General features: G+C 39.7%; 1 protein-coding gene across 13 annotated transcripts in view; it reads left to right on the top strand.

Moving 5' to 3' along the window:
- GRM7 (glutamate metabotropic receptor 7) overlaps positions 1-22,723 on the top strand; it is an 858,094-nt gene that overhangs the window by 549,641 nt on the left and 285,730 nt on the right. For all 13 annotated transcript variants that reach the window (XR_009565806.1, XR_009565810.2, XR_009565807.2 and 10 more), the window contains 2 exons: positions 5,876-6,076; positions 16,113-16,252. Coding sequence is in view for 6 of the 13 variants with exons in the window: in XM_060307845.1 (XP_060163828.1) it covers positions 5,876-6,076; positions 16,113-16,252 (341 nt within the window). In the remaining 7 variants the exon portion in view is untranslated. The remainder of the gene's footprint in view (positions 1-5,875; positions 6,077-16,112; positions 16,253-22,723) is intronic.

Raw genomic sequence — 22,723 nt, 5'->3', positions numbered from 1 at the left:
AATAACTGCAATTAATATGTGAAATCAAAACACCAATTATAATTTATCACTCCCATAGAAACATATGGTAAACACTGGGCCAGTTGTTCAAATCTACAGGACCGTTTGGGTAGGTTTTTCAGGTCGCACTAGCAAATACCTTTGGTTTTTTCCCTGCCTATGCCCAACCTCCTCTTCCTTTTGGTTTTCGTACTGCAGTGGGATTGTTTATGTTAATAATTTCAGATCCGTAATTTCTTACGTTTTCTGTGCCTTTTTTTTCTCCCTGATAGTTTGCTCATGCATATTAACTAAGGTGTATATTCTGAGAAAGCAGTATGTTAAAATGAGCAAAACAAGCAGATGTTTCAAAGAAAGAAGACTTCACCAGCAGAACGAACACTAGAAACTCTGGTCGTGAGGGGGCTTGTAGATTATTCTTGCGTAGTGCAGCTGAAAATTTATTCAACGTAAGCTTAAAGGAGTGTGCGTTTTGAAGATAAATACTGAACTATTTGGGTAAAAATAACATTACATCAGAAAATCGGGAGACTTTAAAAGGAAAACTTCTTTGCATGCTGGAGAAATGAAAAATAATTAATGCTTCAGAGTTCTCCTTATTTTATCTAAACCTCAAACCCTTTCCTGGGAAATGTGATGAAAAGGATGAACTTCATTCAAGAAAAGAATATAACAACATCTCAGTTCATCAGAAAGCCTGAAAGAAGGAGCTGTTAACCGAGAATTGATTGAAAATGCTTTCTTTTTTTCTATTTCAATCTACATTGTTAAAAATATTGCTTAAAACTACGCTTTTTTTTCCCTTACTTTTGGGGGGAAGAAGGTGTACTAGTCCCTTGAGATGTTATAAAATGGTACATGAATAAGAAGTGTAGTGTTCAAGTAAACCTGGAAAACATTGAGTATCAAGCTGTAGTTAAATGGATAAGCCATTGAGTATGTCACTTGGGGAAAAAAAAAAGTAGGGTAATTCTAGGCTTGGCTAACCCACAGCTCGATTGTATTTTCACATCCTTGCCACGTTTTTATTCTGCTCTTATTCGTATGCTTGGTAATTGCCTCAGGACTGCAAAATGACTAGAGTAAATGCAGTGTGTGTGTGTGTGTGTGTGTGTTGGGGGTGTGTGATTGTTTTGATGCAGTTGAGTTCATCTCTCTTTAAGAGCAAATAAACTTTCTCAGGAGTTCCCCAATAAACTTTTTCTGAAAATTTTTATTGAAATATAGTTGATTTGCAATGTTATGTTAGTTTCAGGTATACAGCAAAGTGACTCAGTTACACACACACACACACACACACACACACACACATGCATTCTTTTTGGTTTTTTTCCATTATAGGTTATTACAAGATACTGAGAGTAGTTCCCTGTGCTATACAGTAGGTCCTTGTTTATCTATTTTATATACAGTAGTGTGTATTTGTTAATCCAAAACTCCTAACTTATCCCTCCCCCACCTTTCCCCTTTGGAAACCATAGGTTTGTTATCTATGTCTGCGGATCTATTTTACAATCTATCTATTGTAAATAAGTTCATTTGTATCATTTTATATGTGGAACCCAATAAACTCTTTTCTTTCATCTCATTATCTAGAACTGTAACCCATGCCTGTTTCTAAATCAGCCCTTGCCAAGGAGGAAACTGGATTGGCTGAGACAAATGAGGAGAGACTCAGGAGAGGTCCTGAACCCCTCACTCCTTTGGTGCCTGCAGATACCTGAAGAGAAGCAGATTTCAGTTAGGGGAGGAGGTGGGGGTGCTAGATGAGTAACCAGAGACTCTGACCTTGGCACGCAGTTGCATCTGCAACAGTAGGGGAAATAAAGTTAGCCTTTTTTGTTGTTGTTGTTAACTTGCCAGCTCTGATTTTCTTGATGTAAGGCTACATTTTTCAAGTCCTGGTAGCCCCAAAGACAAACGTACCTGTGTTTCTCAGAGCCCTTAATAAGCTAACATACCTGATGACTCTTCAGGAGAGGGGTAAAACCTATAATGTTTCAAACATAATGAAATATTTTATTGTTTAAAATACTGCACTTGTTTTTCAAGGCATTCTTTCTGAGATGAATGTCTTTATGAATGCAGGCTAGAAACTGCTCTCCTGAATGACTAGTCTGAACACGTTTCATAGTATATATTTTAGAATGGTCATAATGCCATCAAGATTGCCTTTTTAAGTACTCTAAAAAATAAGAGAAATTTGTAAAGTAGCAGGTTATAAAATTATTAGAAAATGAATTGCCTTATTATGTAAGTGTAGTAAAATGTTAATGTAAGAATCTAGTTGGTGAGGTCACTGTAAAACTCTTTCAACCTTCCTCTGTATTTAAAATTTTTTGTGATAGAAAGTTGAAAAATAATAAAACAACCACAACAAAACAAAGAATAACTTTTATGTATGCAACCAAAAACCAGAGGAAATACTTAGCAAAGAAAACCATATTTATAATAGCAAAACTAAGTGAAATACCAAGGCTCACTTTCCACGAAACACTCAAAACCTATGTGAGAAAAAATTTTAAAACACTACTGAAGGAAGCAACAGTAGCCTTGAACAAATGAAAAGACACACGTGGGAATTCTCACCTTTGTAAAAATTTCCGTTCTGGCTAAGTTGATTAATAAATACAGCATAAACTCAACATCAAGTATTTTTTTTCTTTTCTCAAGATAGATTAGTAGTTAATAAAGCTCATTTGAGTAAATAAACAAAAGTCAACATAGAATTTGAAAAAGAAGGAACAATTATGGTGAGAGAGGGGCTAACTCTACCAGTTATTAAAACATGTTATAAAGAGTTTATAATTGAAGCTGTACTGTTGGCCCACGAATAGACAAACCAAACAGTGAAACAAATTTTAAAAATCCAGAAATACATCTAATTATGCATGGAAAACTTAATATATAATAAAGGAAGCACTTCAAATCAGTGAGAAAAGATGAACTGGCATATAACTAGGAAGCTATATGGAGAAAGCTAAAATTTTGATTCTTCATACTGCATACCAGAATGTATTCCAAGTGGATGAAATATCTAAGTTTAAAAAATAAAATTATACAAGAAGAAAACACAGATGGAATATTCTGTAGCCTGGGGTGGGAGCATTTTTTCAAACCATGACTGAAAATCCAGAGCAATAAGAAGAAAATAAATTGATAATTTTTTGTAGAAAAACATCTTTTAATCTAATATAATTTTATTTGGAAAATACCTAAAGTGAGTAAAAGAAAAATAACAAACTAGGAAAAATATTTACAACTTAATCTCAAAGACTTATTATGCTTAATTAATAAAAAGCTTTTAGAAGTAGAGAAGAAAATGACCAAATTTTTATAAAAGCAGTTTGCAGGAAAGAAATACAGTAGCTTTCAACTATATGCAAAGATGTTCAACCTCCCCTATAGTAAGAAAAATGCAAATAAAAATAGACCGTGGTAGCATTTGTCACCTAGCTGACTGACGGAAATCCAAGTTTGAGGACATACTTGGTTGTCAGAGTTGTTGGGAAATGAACACTCTCTCTCTTTGCTGGTGGGAGAACAAAATGGTACAAACCCATTAGAGGGGAATTGGCCAATATTTAGCAAAAACACATACAGATTGACTCTTGAACAAAGCAATCCCGTTTCTCAGAATAAATCACCAAAATATTCCGGTAAGAATTGAAAAAGACATATATGCCAAGGCTGCTCATTCCACTACATTTTTAGACTGTTGGTTAGACATTTATTCTAAGAATGTTATTTGTGTATTATGGAATCAAGCAAATAAATAGTTAGAATGGTGTCATTAAGAACCAGGATTTTCCTCTTGAAAAAAAAAAATGAGGTAGAGGAGTAGGAGTGTCGAGTTAAGTACAAGTCCTGTAGTCCAGAATTTGAATTCAGAGTAGCAGTATGGATTCATGATGGATTTTATCTTTTTCAAAAAAGATTCCTACTCCAGACACGCTGAAAAGGCCTAGACCCAATGAAGAGCGGTGAGCACCAGGTTGATTGGTACTTGAATGAGATACATACAAAACAAAGAACTGTCTGCCGTTTGAGATATTAATGTGTGCTCTGAAAAGGAAAAAATATGAATTCACGTAATTTGGGGAAATTCTGAACTTCCTTCTTGGAAATCATACTTTATGTTATATTAAATACTCTGAAACAGTCTCTCAGTAAAGAAACCTAATAACGTTTAATACGGTGGCTGTCGGGAACACTTCGTTTTGCAGGAGAAGGGACAGGGGTTGTAGGATCCCTACTGTTTCTTTCCTACACAAATGTGTCATAGAAAACAATCTGGGAAGTATTGCTGCGAAAGTGAAATTCAATCCGTGGTTAATTATTTGTCATAGAGGGACAAGAGGTCTAAAGAGAGTTCCTGGTATTACCATGTACTTAACGGATGCCTAATTTAATACAAGTATTGTTCAGAATCTACCAGATATTAAATGCTGTGTTCAGTGCTGGGGATATAAGGAAAAAAAAAAAAAGAAAGAAAAGGAAAGTCTAGTAGAGCATTAAAATATAGTGATAATTTTATAATAAAGATTTGAAATGTTTTTTGAAAATCTTTAATTCTGATCAAGAAGCTAAGTGTAAGCAAACACTGGATAGTGCCACGGGGACAGAATTAAGTTATGATGGGCAAAAGCAAGGAGGGATATTTCTGGCAAAACAAGGGGAATGACCGAAGATAATTAACGTTAGAGCTGATGATGTTTACGGGAAAAATAGCCATACTTGTCTGGAGCAAAAAATATATATGTTTTAAATTCTAGGAAAAGGGTGAGGTAGGGCCCATGAAGTGAGAGAAATGTTGGTTTGGGGTTCTGATAAACCTGGGCTGTCATCTGCTCTTCCTGTACATGACCTTCGGAAGGTGATTTAATTTCTGTAAGGCTCGGCTTTCCCATCTGTATAACGAGGACTAATAATATTTAACTGACAAAGTGAGGATGAAATAAAAATCCTGTATATAAGGCTTCCAAGACAGTGGAGGACACTTCATCGCTGCCGGTTCTCACTGTTGCTGGGCAGATAGGAACAAAATGATGAACGCCCTCTGTTGTCAGGGGAAAGGCTTCGGATTTCATTCTGCGGGCAGTGGAGAACCGCCGAAGAATTCTGAGCACGGGGGTGAAGTGATTAGCTCTGTGGTTTGGAAAAATGAACGTGGAGGAATCACTAGATGAAGAGAGACACCTAGCATTGTGTCCTGATGGGAGATGAGAAAAGCGTAAATAGGGCATTGGTAGTGTGGCCAAAACGGTTCACTGCTTCAGGTGAGGTTTTGGCTCTTCGTTAGATATATGTATGTGGGAGGGTGGAGTAAGAGACAGGAAAGGATGAAAAAATGACATCAGGGTTTCCAGCCTGAGCATCAGAGTTGCCAGTAATATGCACAATTGAGACAGGCAACCCAGGAAGTAGAGCAGGTGTATAGAAGAAGGTAATGAGTTCAGGGGTGGTATTTCATTAGTTTTGTCTCATTTTCTTTTGGCCTATCACCTTTCTAGCCTAAGTGAGCTTTGAAGATTAGCACGTGGCAGCCCAGCTTCTGATCACAGCAATCCCTTGGTTCTATGGGGCCACTATGTTTTGAATAGTGTGTTGGCTTATTACAAGGGCTTTTATTGTGATCCTTTGAAGTGCTGCTTCTGAAATGTATCTAATGCATCAGAAAGGTTAGTGTAATGTGCTCCAAAGTCAAATTCCAAAAACTATCAAAGCAACCGAACATGGTAGCCAAACATGGATACGTGGCCTGCGTGACTGTACTCAAAGCATTGTTTTCTTTAAGCATATTTGAAAGTAAATGCAAATTGAGGCATTCTACTCAACACCAATGTTTGTGTGTGTTTCTTGTTTTAATGTGCAGGACAGGAGAGAATTGGAAAAGATTCCACCTATGAGCAGGAGGGTAAAGTTCAGTTCGTGATTGACGCAGTGTACGCAATGGCTCATGCCCTTCATCACATGAACAAGGATCTCTGTGCTGACTACCGGGGTGTCTGTCCAGAGATGGAGCAAGCTGGGGGCAAGAAGTTGTTGAAGTATATCCGCAATGTGAATTTCAATGGTGAGTCTCCATGTTTTCATTTTTCAGGCTGACACGGGGCCTTTATATTGTAGAAAAGAACATCTAGGGCTTCCCTGGTGGTGCAGTGGTTGAGAGTCCGCCTGCCGATGCAGGGGACACGGGTTCGTGCCCCAGTCCGGGAAGATCCCACATGCCGTGGAGCGACTGGGCCCGTGAGCCATGGCCGCTGAGCCTGCGCGTCCGGAGCCTGTGCTCCGCAACAGGAGAGGCCACAGCAGTGAGGGGCCCGCATCCCGGAAAAAAAAAAAAAGAAAAGAACATCTAGAGGATGCCACACAACCCTAGTATGTCTAAAATACTATATATAAAAATGACAAGTGCTCATAACGACATTGAAGCACTGAAAGATAACAAGTTACAATACTTTCTGAATCCAAGAAGTCAAATTATGCCCAGTATGGTGTTAACGTCCTTGTATACATCAAAATTCTAATATTCTGACATATGGTAAACGAGATAACCAGAATATCCAATGATGTAACTTTGGGTGATACAGAACTTGGTGATATCCAAGTCTTTTGGCAATACAACAACCTATTCATACTCATCCAGTATATGTCCACACAGATATTTCAAAATTCCAGTTTCTTGGTCAAGTGATTTGTTTTGCTTGAGTTCATTAAAAATATTTAGATGTCTCAATTCCAGTCTCTTTTGGAATCCTAAGTGTTGACATTATGTGTTTCATAAGTTAAGTAGTCAGATTGCAATTTACTCTTGAGTATGTGAATTATAGCGTTTCAAATGATTGAATCAATTATATGAATGAGTAGTGAGTGAGCAAATGAATAAATAAATTTGGGGGGGGGTTATGGTTTGCCCTCTTTTTCTTAAAATAGAAGGACTTTTTCCAAGTTTTTTCTTGGTGAATGTAAGCAGGAATGGGAGGGGTTAAGAGGAAAAGGAAGGGACGGTTGCTCTAGGTACTCAAGTTAATGGAAGTAATGGTTGTAATTTTCCACACCAACCACATGTCACATTACACATTTATTTCTCAAAGCATAAAACTTGGGCAGAAAGTAATTGGTTACCTAAAATAAATGGGTAGAGATGAGTGGGAAATACAATCGGAGATTTATTTTAGGAATTGGCTGACACTGTTATAGAGACTGACATGCCCCATGATCTGCCATCTATAAGCTGGAGAATCATAGAAGCAGCGGCGTAATTCAGTCCAGGTGTACAGGCCTTGGGATCAGAGGGTTGGTGGTGTAAGTCTTGATCTGTTTCTGAAAGCCAGGAGAAAATGGGTGTCTCTACTCAAGCAGAGAGTGAATTTGCCCTTCTTCTGCCTTTGGTTCTGTTCAGGCTTTCTAGGGCTTGGGTGATGCCTGCCCACATTGGGGAAGGTCACCTGCTTTATTCAGTTCAACGATTCAACAATTCTTTATTCAGTTCAACAGTTCTCTCATGAACATACTCATACACACAGAAATAAAGTTTTGCCAGCTATCAGGGCATCCCTGGTCAAGCTGACACACAAAATTAACCATCCTGAATGTCAATTATTTCTCAGTTAAAAAATAACCACTGCACGGGGTAATACAAAATTTAATACAGTAATAAACCTAACTAAATTACATATGAATAACATAACCACACTGAAGGGAGTGAGGAACAAAGATAAAGAGTGCAAATAATTTTGGAAGACAGTATTTGACTATATACTATAAGACTGAAGACATGAATAGCTGTACAGAGATATTTCACAATCCCTAGGAAGTTAGTACCTTTTTTTCCCCACAATTCTGAAGATTATTTATGTCCATAAGAGGACTGAGATTTAATAAAAGATACTGTGGATAACGAGAGTCAGAGAAAGAAATTACTAATAAGGATGGGAGAAAGGTAAAATAAGACTTGTTCTGTTGGATTAGAACAGAAGATACAAGCATGGGCTCATGGCTTTTAATACACATGCAGATGGGGAGGTAGGGAGATGCATATGGGTATGTTTGTGTGTGTACAAACCTCTGCTGTTTAGTTCTGTCCACTGAGAGGGCCTAGGAGCCATGACAGCCTGGTAGAAATGACTGCACTTGTGCCCGCATGTTATTTATAAATTCCGTTCTCCAGTGAAAAGAACTAGGGCTCCCTAGTGAAACTCTCAATTCGGGCCAGAGCAGGGCAGGTAGAAGATGAATTTGAAACAATGTTGTGCCGCAAAGCAAGAAAGTGCTCAAAAACTGATGGGACCATGTGGAAGGGGCAAAGGAACCAACTTGAAGAAGATCCCACTGGCTAATTCTAGGCCAACAGTGGGTTAAGCTCATAGAATATAATAAATATCAATGAGTCCATACTAATAAATAAATAATTGACTTGGATACGTAAACGCAAGAGAAGGGACAGCACGATGGAATGGGGCAAAGATGGAAATACAAAACTCACCATTTTGCAAAGACCTCAGTAATAACTGTTTCAGGCAAGAATCATCAATGGATGCTAAAATTATTGGGCTTAAAAGCAGGATGAGAAATAAGATACTTGCATAGCCTCAAAGTGTCCTTCATCGTGGAACACATTAATTATAAAGGGGAAAAGAGCAGCTTTGAAGTAGAGAAACCTGGAAGACAGCACTTAACCAAGTTATCAAGGTTAGTGTCACCAGCAATGAGACTTAACAACATCACATGCTACTAATTATTAGAGAAATGCAAATCAAAACTACAGTGAGGTACCACTTCACGCCAGTCAGAATGGCTGTTATCAAAAAGTCTACAAATAATAAACACTGGAGAGGGTGTGGAGGAAAGGGAACCCTCCTACACTGTTGTTAGGAATGCAAATTAGTGCAGCCACTATGGAGAACAGTATGGAGGTTCCTTAAAAAACTAAAAATAGAGCCACCATATCCCACTCCTGGGTGTATATCTGGAGAAAACCATAATTCAAAAAGATACATGCACCTCTATGTTCATAGCAGCACTATTTACAATAGCCAAGACATGGAAGTAACCTAAATGTCCATCGACAGATGAATGAATAAAGAAGATGTAGTTGGGAATTCCCTGGCAGTCCAGTGGTGAGGACTCCATGCTTCCACTTCACAGGGCATGGGTTCGATCCCTGGTCCGGGAACTAATATCCCACATGCCACTCAGTGCAGCCAAAAGAAAAAAAAGAAGAAGACGATGATGATGTGGTATATGTATGTATACAATGGAATACATAAAAAATAATGAAATAATGCCATTTGCAGCAACATGGATGGATCTAGAGATTATCACAGTAAGTGAGGTGAGTCAGACAAAGACAAATATCATATGATATCACTTATACGTGGAATCTTAAAAAATGATACGTATGAACTTACTTCCAGAACAGAACTTACAGACTTCGAAAACAGACTTAACGGTTATCAAAAGGGAAAGGTGGTGGGGAGGGATAAATTAGGAATTTGGGAGAAACATATACGCACTACTATATATAAAATAGATAAACAACAAGGACGTACTGTATAGCACAGGGAATTTTACTCAATATTTTGTAATAACCTACATGGGAAAATAATCTGAAAAGTATTGTGTGTGTGTGTGTATGTGTGTGTGTATATATATATATATATATATATATATAATACTGAAAAGTGAGTCACTGAATCACTTTGCTGTATGCCTGAAACTAACAAATAGTAAATCAACTCTACTTCAATAAAACATTAATTAATTTAAAAAAAAAGATAACCCTGGGAAGGTTACAACATCACTTCTGAGGTCTTATTGCCAAAAATACATGACCTCCATCTAATGTTAACAAACACCAGACATCCAAACTGAAGGTCATTTTACAAAGTAACTGGCTAGTACTCTTCAAAAGTGTTGAGGTCATGAGAACGACCGATGGAGGAATTGTTCCAGACTAGAAGAAACTAAGGAGACATTACTATTAAAGGCAGTGTGGGAACATTGACTGATCTTAAACCAGAAAAAGGATACGAATGGGACAGTGGAGGAATTTTAATAACATTTGCGGATTAGTTTTAAATAGTATTACATCAATGTTAATTTCCTGGTTTAGATAATTATGTTATGATTTAAAAAATCTTGCTTCTCTGCTTGTAAGTAATAATCCACTTAAACCCACAATATTGTATCAATCATTCAGGAGTTACCTAGTATCTGGGTGAAGAAGAACCATATCTGATTTTGGAACCAACAGTTTCCGAGTTAAGATGGAGACAAAAATGACTATAAATACAACCACAAAAATGGTTCGCCTACAAATTATCTTTTTTCGTAGTTTCTTCCTTATCTTACAGAATCTCCTAAAATATATAACAAATTTTCCCAGAAAAAGCACACATAAATTTCATTACATATCCTGGGGTCAGTTTCTGGGCTTTGTATGCTGGTCCATAGATAAGCATCACATTTCTTTGGCCAGTAACAAAGAAGAGTCATTTTGAGAATATTTTTGGTGATTCTCATCTGATTCTTCTTCTATTTAACGCTTGCAGACTTTAGTTAAGACGGGCTTACCACTGATGAGCCAGAGATGCTGAGCTTCTGATTGGACACAGGCCCTACATTTATCAAATGATTACTATGTGCCAGAAACTGTCCTAAGTACTTTTTGTGTATTGGCTTCTTTAATATTCATAATACTAAATGGCTTAGATACTGTTATTTTCCTTTTTTTTTTAAGCAGATAAACTGATTCACAGAGAACGTAAGAATCATGATGTCTAAAGCCACACAGTTATGTATTGATGATGCTGTAACTGGTACCTAGGGTACCCAACCCCATGGCCTGCTCTCTTGACTTTTATTAAGTGTCTGAGAGAAAGGGCTTATTACAACATTCCTGCTCTTCCATCTTGGAACACAGGCTCTGTGGGAGCTCACAGGCAGGGCCAGTCCGTTCCCTTGCTTTGTCATCATTGTAGTCATTCTCTGTTGTCAACATAATCTCCTTTTCCCTAAGGGTATTCTTTCTGCCATATGGACAGGCAGGCAGAAGACTCCCAGGGCCGTGTGACATTCATTAATGGTGGGACTCAACAGTTTTGTAAAGCAGAAAAAAAAAAAAAAAACTATGTTAGATTTAGTTAAGTGGCTTTCATGTCGCTTTAAGTGAGCAACAATTAGGGTGAAAAGAAGCTTGACATTTTTTTACTAATTCAGTTTCCTGACTTTTAGATAAAGGGATCACATTTTAGAGAGGAGAAAATATTTGTCCAACCACAGCTAGCAAATGACAGAGACAGACCTAGAACTCAAATTTCTTTCTAGTCCATTGTGAAAACTGTAGCCTCTCTCTTCTGCATGTTTTAGAAAAATCTTGATGTTTCTTGGTCTCAGTAAGCTTAATCGTGCTCTTCTGTTACTTCAGTACAGAGTTTTCCATACCCCTGGGAGTTCTGTTCCAGACCAGTAGAGTACAGTTTAATAACTCCGACCTTCACATTTATGAAAGCGTCAATTTAGGAAGTGATAATAGAATGCTCTAAAAGTATTGCTACATCTTCAGCAATCACTTAACCTCCCCTTGTGCACCAACAGAAAAGGTGGCTAATTATGTCATCCCAAATGAATGCAATGTCCTGAGCCTAAATTTGAGTTATCTTGATGTTGGATGTTGGCCCATCCAACCAGATGTCAGTATTTGTCAATTTAACAAATTGACAAATACACAACCTTAGAGAATTGTTATATAGTGAAGTCTTTCATGTGAAGCCTGTCTGTACCTAGATTTATTCCTTTCCAGAAAACAAATTGGGTTGGGGTATATTTTATAAAGATGGCATATCTCATGTGGTCTTCTTGAAACATGAAGTTAGCTTTTCTTCAGCGAGGATGAGATCTGTATTCCCTCCCCTTGAGTCTGAGTGAACCTATGGCTAATACAGAAGTGGCACTATGTGACTTCTATGGTACAAAATGCCATCGGGCTTCTGCATGGTTCTCTTGTGACTTCTGTATTACGAACACAGCTGCCATGTTAGGAGGAAGCCAAGGGTCAGGCTGCACGTGGGTGCTCCAGCCATAGCCCCAGCTGATGTGAGTGGACCAGAGACGCACTGTTTCTGCCAAGCCCTGCCCAAATTACAAAATACAGATTGTCATTTTTTTTTTGACTGCCACGTTTTAGGATAGTTGGTTGAGCAGCAAAAGGTAACTGGAACACGAATCAAGGTAGCCTTTCTGGAATCTGTGTATGGGGTGGTAAGAAGAGAAGAGAAAACCTGTCAGGTCAGTACTTGGATTCTGAAGACTGTTTTGTCATCGGAGCATCGTATATCTCCAGTCCTTCTTGATCCAGGAAAAAAAAAAAGGAATTTCACTCAGATGCTCTCATCTGGGAAGGAGATTTCCTACCTGAGTGCATTCTCTCAACCGTTCTCTCCTCTGAGTATCCCATCTGGTCAAGTGGCCCTGTTGCCTTTACTTTAGGACACTTGTGTTCTGGCCCTGATACATTGTGGAGGTTCCAGCAGAGGATCGCTTCTCCTTTGATAACTTATTTATTTTCTCTGGATTTGTTTGGTCCTTATTATTATCATTATTTTTTTTGATATAAAGTTCATTGAACACAATCCCTCTTTTTCTCTTTCAAGAAGTTCAGGGGTGGGGCTTCCCTGGTGGCGCAGTGGTTGAGAGTCCACCTGCCGATGCAGGGGATGCGGGTTCGTGCCCCGGTCCGGGAGGATCCCACATGCCGCGGAGCGGCTGGGTCCGTGAGCCATGGCCACTGAGCCTGCGCGTCCAGAGCCTGTGCTCCGCAGCGGGAGAGGCCACAACAGTGAGAGGCCCGCATACCACAAAAAAAAAAAAAAAAAAGAAGTTCAGGGGTGATGTTGAAAAGGAGTTGTGTGGGGAAAAAACAAAACTGCCTGAAAAATGCCAGTTGCATTGTAGAATCCATCAAAAAGGTCAGAGCCACACCCTACATTGTTACACATCACTTAGGTAATGTATTCAGCTCTTCTGCCTTATTTTTTCTAAGCATGAACTTTAATGAGAATGGAAAGGGCAACACTCCTCACAAGGATTGTAAGGAGGGAGGGAGAGAGAGAGATGAGGCAGTGTGTACCTTTCTGGTGAATATTTACCTGGGGGGCTGAGGTCCTTTGGAGCCCCAGGCCTCTGATATTCTTCATCCTCTCAAAGACTCTGAAAAGCTCACGTCCTATTACTTAATGACTAGAAGCTGTAGAATTATAGCAAAGCACAACATGAATCCTAGTATCCAATGTGAAAGAGAGGTATCTGAATATTAATGTCTTCCTGAAAAATAATAAGAAACATTTCTGTTGATTCCTCTACAGAGAGGGCTTAAAGGGGTGTCTTTGTGGACCATGGGGTTAGTGTCTAGGAGAAACAGAGAAGAAACAAATTGAAATGGTGACCTTGGCCACAGACAGATTCAGCCACAAATTCAAGTTCATAGGGTGAAATCAGCGTTGCTCATGGATGAATGCCCATTCCCAGAGTGGATCCTAGCCTGCTGTTTGGAAAATTTTTAAAATGTTTACACCAAGGGAGAAATTTAAATACCAGTTAGGAGAGACTCCTTTGATGCATTGGAAAACATTATTGGTCTGGGAGTCTGACGGCATGCGTCAGGGTCTGGTCCTGAGATATTAGCAAAGAAAACAATAATAAAAATGAAAACTATATAAAAAAAATTATGGCCATCCATTGAGCATTTATTATGTAAAAGGCATGGGACTAAGCACCTTGTGTACATTGTTACATGTAATTCTTACCCTATGACAATGGTATTAGTGACACTCAGAAGTAGAGGGAGAGTGAATAATTTGATACAGGTCACACATGTAGGAAGTGGTAGACCTGGAACTTAAACCCTTTCTAGGGGATTCCAGACCAGTTATTGTGCGCTACTCACATTTAATGAGCGGAGTGGGCCTGAGGCAAATGATTGCCCTCTCTGAACCTAAGTATACTTCCTCACCTGTGAAATTAGGAAGCTCATTGCTCTGTGTCCTCCAGGTTTGCATTAGCTTCCTATGCTGCCATTAAAAGGTTACCATATATTTGCTAGCTTAAACAACACACATTTATTGTCTTCTAGCTCTGTAGTTTGGAAGTCTGATACAGGTCTCTCTGAGCTTTAGTTAAGGTGAAGGCAGGGCTGGTTCCTTTTAGAGGCTCTGGGGGAGTATCTGCTCCCTTGCTTTTTCTAGCTTCTAAAGGCCACCTGCACTTCCGGGGCTCAGGACCCCTTCCTTGCATCACCCTAGCCTCTTGTTTTCAGCCTCACATCTTCTCCTTCCTCCTTTGACTCCTGCTGCCTCTTGTAAGGGCCATTGTGATTATACTGGGCCCACCTCCATTATCCAGGATAATCTCTCCCATCTCATGACCCTTCATTTAATCATACCTGCAAAATCTCTTTGCCAAGTGTGATGACATTCATAGGTTCTGGGGGTTAGGACTTAGACCTACCTGGGGAACCATTTTGCAACCTACCACAAGCTCTGATTTTTTTTTTTTTTTAAATAGGCAGAAGTGTCATAAAAGTCTGTGCCTGACACTTGTAAGATAGTGTGGAGTTTTTTTTAGCTGCCCCTGTATGCTGCCTACATGCTGGACCCTCTCTTCCAGCAGGGGTAACTTTCAGCCCAGGATTGCAACTTCATATGCCTCTTGTCACCCAATATATTGTCCCTCTTTCGGGCCCCCTTTTTTTTTTAACTTCATTCTTGTGTTGAGTGATCGTTTGTGTGGGATCACTCTCAGTGTCATGCCTGCTTCCTTAGTGTAGACACCCTTTTCTACCGTTGCAAGCGTTCTCTCTCCTGTCCAGTTAACGCGCCTTAGTTGTTCTTTCATCCATATCATCAATGCAAATACTACATTGGCCCAAATTCTGCAGAAGCTAATGACTGCTAGCCGGATGCAGAGTTCTGCCACCATCAGAAGCTGACATTTTTAATAAGAATTATCAAAAGTGCTTCATGCTCATTACCTAAGACTTACCCCATCCCTCCCCTAAAATAGCAAAATGGTCTTCTCTTCTCATGATTCTGTTTCAGCCTGTAACTGATCTGTAAACTTCCTTGTAAATGACAGGAAATACACTGTTTTCTGCTGGGAATATTGATCTAGTATTAACTTATAGGAAGAGCAGACAGTAGTCACATATGCTGAAGCCAGTGGTATTTTTCCTGTTTCTTCAAGATCAACAGAGAAATACCACTCAGTGAAAAACTTTTGGTGATTCTTTTGTAACTGCTGTATTGCTGAAAGTAAACAAAACTCACATCTGCCATTCTTTGTATATGGTTTGCCACTTGTTCCACACGATTAAGGTTAAGAGACGTTTCACTCATATCCAACTTTGAATTATATATTTTTTTCAAAACATGCATTCGTCTTTTTAAATTGACTTCAGTGTCTTAATTGTGCTAAAACATTTGTTTTCTCTTAAGATAGACATTTTAAATAAGACCCAAACAGAAAATTGAGCAAGAATCCGTTGTTTATGAAGCATTCACCAGGCGAACTGCTAAGCATTTAAGACTGGTTATCGTTTAAAGCAAATTAGAAATAATCAGCCAGAAATATTTTTTAAATGCAATGAGTATTCAACTATGTATGTAAGTGAACTTTTGAGCTTGTTTTTTGATTCTCTTGTAGTTCATCTTTTAAATGTATTTATTATTTCTTGAAATGATTCTTTATTGACCACAATTTAGTGTTTGATGGACACTAAAATAATAATAACAACAACAAAGCTTAATATTTTCTCTTGAAAATAGCGCATTTGATTGTTATTCCTTAAAAGAGAGGACAAAGTAGAATAAAATATTTTAAGATATTAAAAAATTGAGCTGTTCAAAGGGGGAAACAGGTTGTCTTCCCACTTTCCATAATTAGCATTCACAGACCATCATGAATGGTGGGGGCATCTTGGTGGAACCTATTAAACAGCAAGGCTACCTCCTAGCTACCTTGCTCATCACCAGGTCTCCAGACCATTACCCGGGAAGCAAGAGATAGAAGGAAACTCGTTTAACTCTAAAATCTGTCTTTGTCTTGTCTTCCAGGCAGCGCAGGCACCCCAGTCATGTTTAACAAGAATGGGGACGCCCCTGGGCGTTACGACATCTTCCAGTACCAGACCACAAACACCAGCAACCCTGGTTACCGCCTGATCGGACAGTGGACAGATGAACTGCAGCTCAATGTGAGTTTTGCTTGTTCCTCTTCCTTTGCTTTTGTGATGAATGAACAGGCTTGTAATATGCTCCCTGAGGCAGACGTTTCTTGTCTGTACGTTTGTGAGCATCCGCAAGTGAACATTCAACTTGTTACGGGCATCAGCAGGGACTGATGACCAGTAATAATGCAGCAATGGTAGCAGTGATGATGGCGCGGATAGGAAATGTGTGTGGAATTCATGCCTGACGTTATACTCGGCAACTGTGTGAATCATCTCGTGTAATCTGAGGCTCTGATTGCTTTACAGACAAGTTACCAGCTCATACCTTAATACTTTGAGGAGATCTTAATCTTGGTCAAATTATCTTTCCCTTCTGTCCTTCCTTCCTTCCTTATTTGCTGGGTTTTTTTGGTTTTGTTTTGTTTTTTGTTTTTTTTTACTGAGTCACTTTGGCTTATACTGAGAATCTCTGGGTAACATCAGTGTTAATTTCCATAACCACTCTTTCTTTCTGTAAAGTATGACCTTGAGTGAGCAAGCACTTCCTTGTGCAAGGTTATATCAAAGTTCAGTAGTCAGAGCCCATTAGGAAGTCATCTGTAGTCAAACACAGTTAGGTTTCTTTAACTCGCTGCATGAAAAACAAGCGCCTGCCACCAAAGCTTCTTCAGGATGTAGGAGTTCAGATGGGATTCACTGTAGAGTTTGGGCTGAGTTGGGTGTTTCTAAGAAGGTTTCAGGAAGCAGGGATCAGTTTGGGGTTAGGTCATCTTAGGTGGTAGAGACAATTTGATAACTCAGTGTCTTGGTGATTTTGATCTAGGAGGTGGGACGACAAGAGCTGGGCAAGAATTGTCACTAACAAAAAAACAGTAGACACTTATGTGAACTGGAAAAGGGAGATGTTGAGTTATTTTTGTGGTTGCAGAGCATCCTTGTTTCTGTCTAATTTCACACATGATGGCAGAGTGACCTTGTTTTGTCTTGTTGCACCATCATAATGGAGTGGCCTTGTGTGATTAGCATTTACATCCCCCTGAAGTGGTTCTGTTTGGAATATGCCTGCCTAGGTGTTAGCTGACAGCTTTCCAACCACCTTTTTTTTTTTTTTTCACTTTTTTAATATTTCGGGTTCAACATTCAATAATGTGCTTCTAATAATACTTACAATGCCCTGTTTGAAATTAATGGTTAGTTTAAATGAATATACCCAGTCTTCCCAGGGAATAAAGAACACACGGGCTAGGGTCCCTCCACCCTGGCTGGGCCCAGCACAGCTGGAGCTCAGCACACCATGCATCCCCTGCTTGTCTTCCCCTCCTGGGAGGGAACTTAAATAGGCCAGGCCTGAGCCTGGTGGCTGAGGTCCTGGAGCCTGGGGGTGATGGCAGAAGTCAGAGCAGTAGGCGTGCTGCAGGGCCTCTTCTGCTGAGATGTGCTGGACCATTTACACTTCAAGAAGTTCTACAGCAGGTCCTTTGATGTGGCATCAAGCTTGAGTATGACATTCATCAGGGATACTGTGGACAGGTATATTGGGTCAGGCTTATAAGTCAGGTAGGGCTTGCCAAGGTCCACAGATCTACTTTGAAATAGTAATATATACAAACACCATTTTCTTGTGTCTGGCAGGGCCCTGCATTATTATGTGTTCTCCAGAGAAATAGAACCAATAAGATAGATAGATAGATAGATAGATTATAAGATTGATTATAAGAAATTGGCTCACAATTCTTATGAAGGCTGAGAAGTTCCAAGATCTGCACTTGGCAAGCTGGAGACCCAGGAGAGTTAATGGCTCCAGTCTGAGTGTGAAGGCAGCAGAAGACCGATGTCCCAGCTCAAAGATAGAGAGAAAGAGGATTCTCTCATATTCAGACTTTAATTCTGCTCAGCCCCTCCGGTTATCTGAGGCACACATACACTGGTGAGCAACTGCTTTACTCGGTCACCAAGTCAAATGTGTATCTCATCCAGAAACTCCCTCACAGACAGACCCTGTATAACGTATAACCAAATACTGGGGCACCCCCGTGGCCTCAACAAGTTGACACATACAAAGAACCATCACAGGCCCTATCCCAGAAAAGTCCTTCTAATGTCTCTTCCAAACCTGGAAATTATGCCATTAGCCTTTATTGGTGTCCACCTTAGGAGGCACTTTGGAAATGATTGAGATCAGGGCTTTTTGAGAGTAGAATGCAAAATTGATGTCTTGGGGGCAGTAGAGCTTGGGTCATGATTTTTAGAAGGAAGGATTGTGCATAAAGGGGGGTTGATGAAGCCATGACAGGATGTTTACCTCCTTTGTACATTGTCCTGCGTGGCTCTGCTTGTATCTGTATCACCATCCCAGTGAGCTGACAGGAAGATTATTCTGTTTGGTTTGTATTTTAAGCTTTATACGAATTGTATCTTATTAGCCATTCAACAAGCAGGGTTTTTTTGTTTGTTTGAAAGCACCTGTCATGTGATAAGCATTGTGGGAGGCAGTATGTACACAGTGGAAATCGAAATAAACGTGGTCCCTGTTTGCACGTAATTGAACATCTAGGGCAGAGTTACATGGTAAACAAGAGATATTTGTGTGAAAATTCCCAAGTGTGGTAAGAGGCAGGGTGGGAGAAGGAATAATGGAGGTGGAGAGGGGCCTATTGGATGAAGAGCAGATGATGGGGGAAGAACGAGTGATCCACGGAGCAGGTCAGCAGGCGGACACTCCATGGTATAGCTAAGGGAGGGGACGGGGAGGAGAAGTTAGGGCAGTAGGTAAGAGCCAGAGCAGGCAGTCCCTTGCAGGCCATGGTAAATATTTCTAAAATTTTATTCTGAGTGCATTTCAAAGCCATAGAGAAGTATTAAGCAAGGGAGTGACTGGATCAGAATTAGGAATAAAAATGATTTTGTCTACTGAGAAGGTAATATAGCAAAGGGCAAGCATGGGAGTGGAAAGACCAATTAAGAGTGCACTGCAGTTGTCGAGCTGAAATAGAATGGCTTAGAGAAGGGGTTCTCAAACTTCAGTGTGCAACATAACCACCTGGAAGGCTTGTAAAAACACGTATTGCTGGGCCCACCCCCAGAATTTCTGATTCAGAACATCTGGGAGTGGAAGGAGGCCCAAATATTTGCCTTTCAAAGGAGTCCCTGTGTTATGCTGATGGTATTTACTTTGAGAACCACTAGCTTAGAGAGTGTGGTAATAGTGGAGATGTAATGAAATGAGTGGAAACACACACACACACACACACACACACACACACATATATATGTATATGTACATCTGTAATTACATATATATCTTATAGGAAGAATAACATAATTTAGTGATGGGTTCAGTACTGGGATTAAAGGGAAAATAATACTGGGTTTGAAGGAAAAATAAGAGTGAATCCCACGTGTATAGCTTGAGGCCGTTTGGATGCTATAACAAGAGATTAGGGAGACTCCTGGGAATGGGAGGAGAAAAATTGAGAATCCCAATTGAGTCTTCCCAAATATATGAAAGCCTAAATGAAACGGATATAAATCTGAAGCTCAGAAAAGAGTTTCGGGTCATAGTTATAAAAAAAAAAAAATGTAAGTTGTTAATCTATAACGGGCCTTGAAATGCATTAGAGAAAGAGAGAGAAACTGTAATAGCAGAGAACCCAAGGCCTTGAAAAACCTCATAGAAAATGACACAGTGCCAGTCTAACTACTCTAAATAGCACTGAATTTAAAAGATCCTGTTTCATTTGCCTGGCAAGTTGGGCCGACCATAAATACTTGGGACTTTTGTTTTTGTTTACGGAAGCTAGACCAGAGATGTAAGCTTGACTTAGCAGTAAACAGGAACATTTCTGATTCTACTTTGTCATGCTGAGAGTGGTACGGCAGGAAGAGTAGACAGGACCACGAATCCTCAGCTGAACCCAGTAATTGATGCTCAGGATAGCATGCACCTTAAAGGTACAAATGGCTGAGCCAGGAACAGGGACAATTTTAGACCCGTGAAGGGCTGGGTCAATTCAGAGGGTGGCCACTGTGGTAAGTGGCCTTGGGAAGAGGTTACCATGTTAATGCCTTTTATGGGCTTCTTACGATACTGTAAAGTCCAATTTGAATCAGTAAGAGAAGACTAAAATGGAGGTGAATGCAATGCTCAGAGGGCACTCCACCCTTCTCACTGAAGACCCGGGCCGTAGCCCGTAGCCTGTCCAGTGGTTGGTATCTTGTCCCTCCAGCATCACCGTGCTCAAGATATTACTTTTGCTCTAATTATTCTGATTCGCTTAAAAGTTCTGTGAGAGTGAATTTGGGGCAAACTTAGTTTTGTAGGTTTGCTTTCTCCTAGTCAATGAAATAAAACAAAGTATGTCAAGTGACAAGTGTACTTCTCATTTACAGACTTGGGGGTACTCGTTCAATCCCCAGTTAGATCATCTCTAGCAAATGGAATTTCCTGGAGAGCTTTCTCTGTGGTCAGTAATTGCAAGTGAGTTTCTTAGCTAAGAAGTCAAGGTTTTAGAGTCTTATAATCCCAGGGCTATAGACCAGACTGTACCATTCTGTACCCAATCCTCTGGAATTTAGATGCCTAGGAGTGCACTATCTGTTACAGAATGCACCCTGAGCCCTCACTGGCGGAGTAATAGCTGTAGGCCCTGTCTCCTCTCAGGCTAACACATGACCACGTGGTTTGCTACTACAATATTTCTGCACCAACAAGAATTCATCAGAAGGAAATCCTTAAGAGCAAAGCCATTCACTCTCCCACTTAACCACCCCTACAGAAAGAACCCTGATTTATTCTCTCAGGTTTGTACAGTATGATGCAGAGATTCCAGAAAACATTTTTCCCAGCAGGGAAGCAGGCAAAGGAATAATGCAACCCTATCTATTGCTCGTCTGCAGGGTGTCAGAAAGGATGGAGCTCCTGGAGATGCTGGGAGAAACGAGGGGCACATCCCTGCCCTTGGAGTTCCCAGAATAGGATCAGGGCTCTGTAATTGATAAATGGCATTTACAGCATTTAGATAGGTTCTGATTTAAGGCACTGACTTACATTTGAACTGGAATTTGAAGGATAAGTAATAGTTCCCAAGATGGAGAAGAGGAAAAAAAATATTTTAAAATGAGTAATGCAGTCCTGTTTAAAAATTGGGATGGGGAATACTTTGGGAAAAAGAAGAAATGAAACATAGATAGTTTAAAAAATTATAAATTCATAATGTGAATAAACTCTACATCTGTTTTGCATATTAGAAACAAAGGTGACTTCTGTCATCTTTCAGTTATTTGCAATTAGTAGGAAATTTAGATACGCTTAAAATGTTCTTTTTTCAAATAACTGACGTTCTTTAAAATCCCAAATTGTTGATTAAAGTTAAAAAAAAAAAAGCTACTCTTAATGGGCAGCTTCCTACAGTGAACTGCACACTCTCTTAAGTGGAAGGTTGAATAAATGTCACTTACCCTTTATTGGCACCTCTGTCATCTGCCCGTATGTAGGCTAGTCCAACTTTGTGATCTTCTGAGGTGTGGGGGGCTTTATAAGTGATTTGTTCCCTGTTGAACTGACTTTCTACCTAGGGACTGAAAACTCCTAAAAGAATCTAGGTTTTAATTATTGTTTCATGTACCTACTAGAACTAATATCTGGAACATAGCAGCCATTTGGGCTTGTTGTTGTTGTTAATATATAAAGACATGTAAAATTAGCATGAACTCTTTTTAACGGTAGACATTTTCTACAGAAAGCAGCCACAGCACACTTCTTCCCTCTGGGAAGAGCGCCAAGCTTCTTTTAGCCATGTGGTCTGCCCGGCGTAGTTCCCAAGTCCAGGGGCCACACCTGATTTAGCCTAAGCCAATCACCGTGGCCATAGTGATGATGGGCAGTAAACTGTCCAATCAGGATGAACCACTGGAAATCTGCCAGCCAATCCAACACCTCCTATTGGAGGTGGGTGTGGCCCTCAGGAGCCCCAGGGAGCCATTTGGAGGCCACAGAGCCAGGAGCTCCAGGGAAAATGAGGCAAAGCTTAGGGAAACTAGGTGGAGGTGACATCCTTTGAGCTAGGAAACCTTTACTGGAAGCCATTTATAGCCCCTCTGGATTGTTCCCTTATCAATGAATGAAGGCGACTTTTAAGTGTGGTAACTTTGCTATCTACTATCTCATTCACTACAGCAATCCAAAATGAAAAAAAGATTGTTTTAATGTGCCCAAATTGGGGGAAATAAAATGTCAGCCTACCCTCAGTAAGCAGAATTTTCTCAGATTTCATTAAACTGAGGTGATAAAAAATTAATTTTAAGAGTTGTGATTTTGTTAAATATTGAATCTTTCACCCCGGTTAGAATTTAGGCTTTCACGGGCGTTTACAGACATAAAAAGTACGGTTGATTGCAGCAATTACTGTTTAATCCAATTATCTCTCCCCAAATCAAGATTTATTTTCCATGCCCATAAAACTACTAATCACTCTATTGTTTCATAATTGCAACAGT

Source organism: Globicephala melas, chromosome 11 (assembly GCF_963455315.2).
Source record: "Globicephala melas chromosome 11, mGloMel1.2, whole genome shotgun sequence".
Lineage (NCBI taxonomy): Eukaryota > Metazoa > Chordata > Mammalia > Artiodactyla > Delphinidae > Globicephala > Globicephala melas.
Note: the sequence above shows the minus strand (reverse complement) of the source record. Positions and strands in the feature narration are given on the sequence as shown.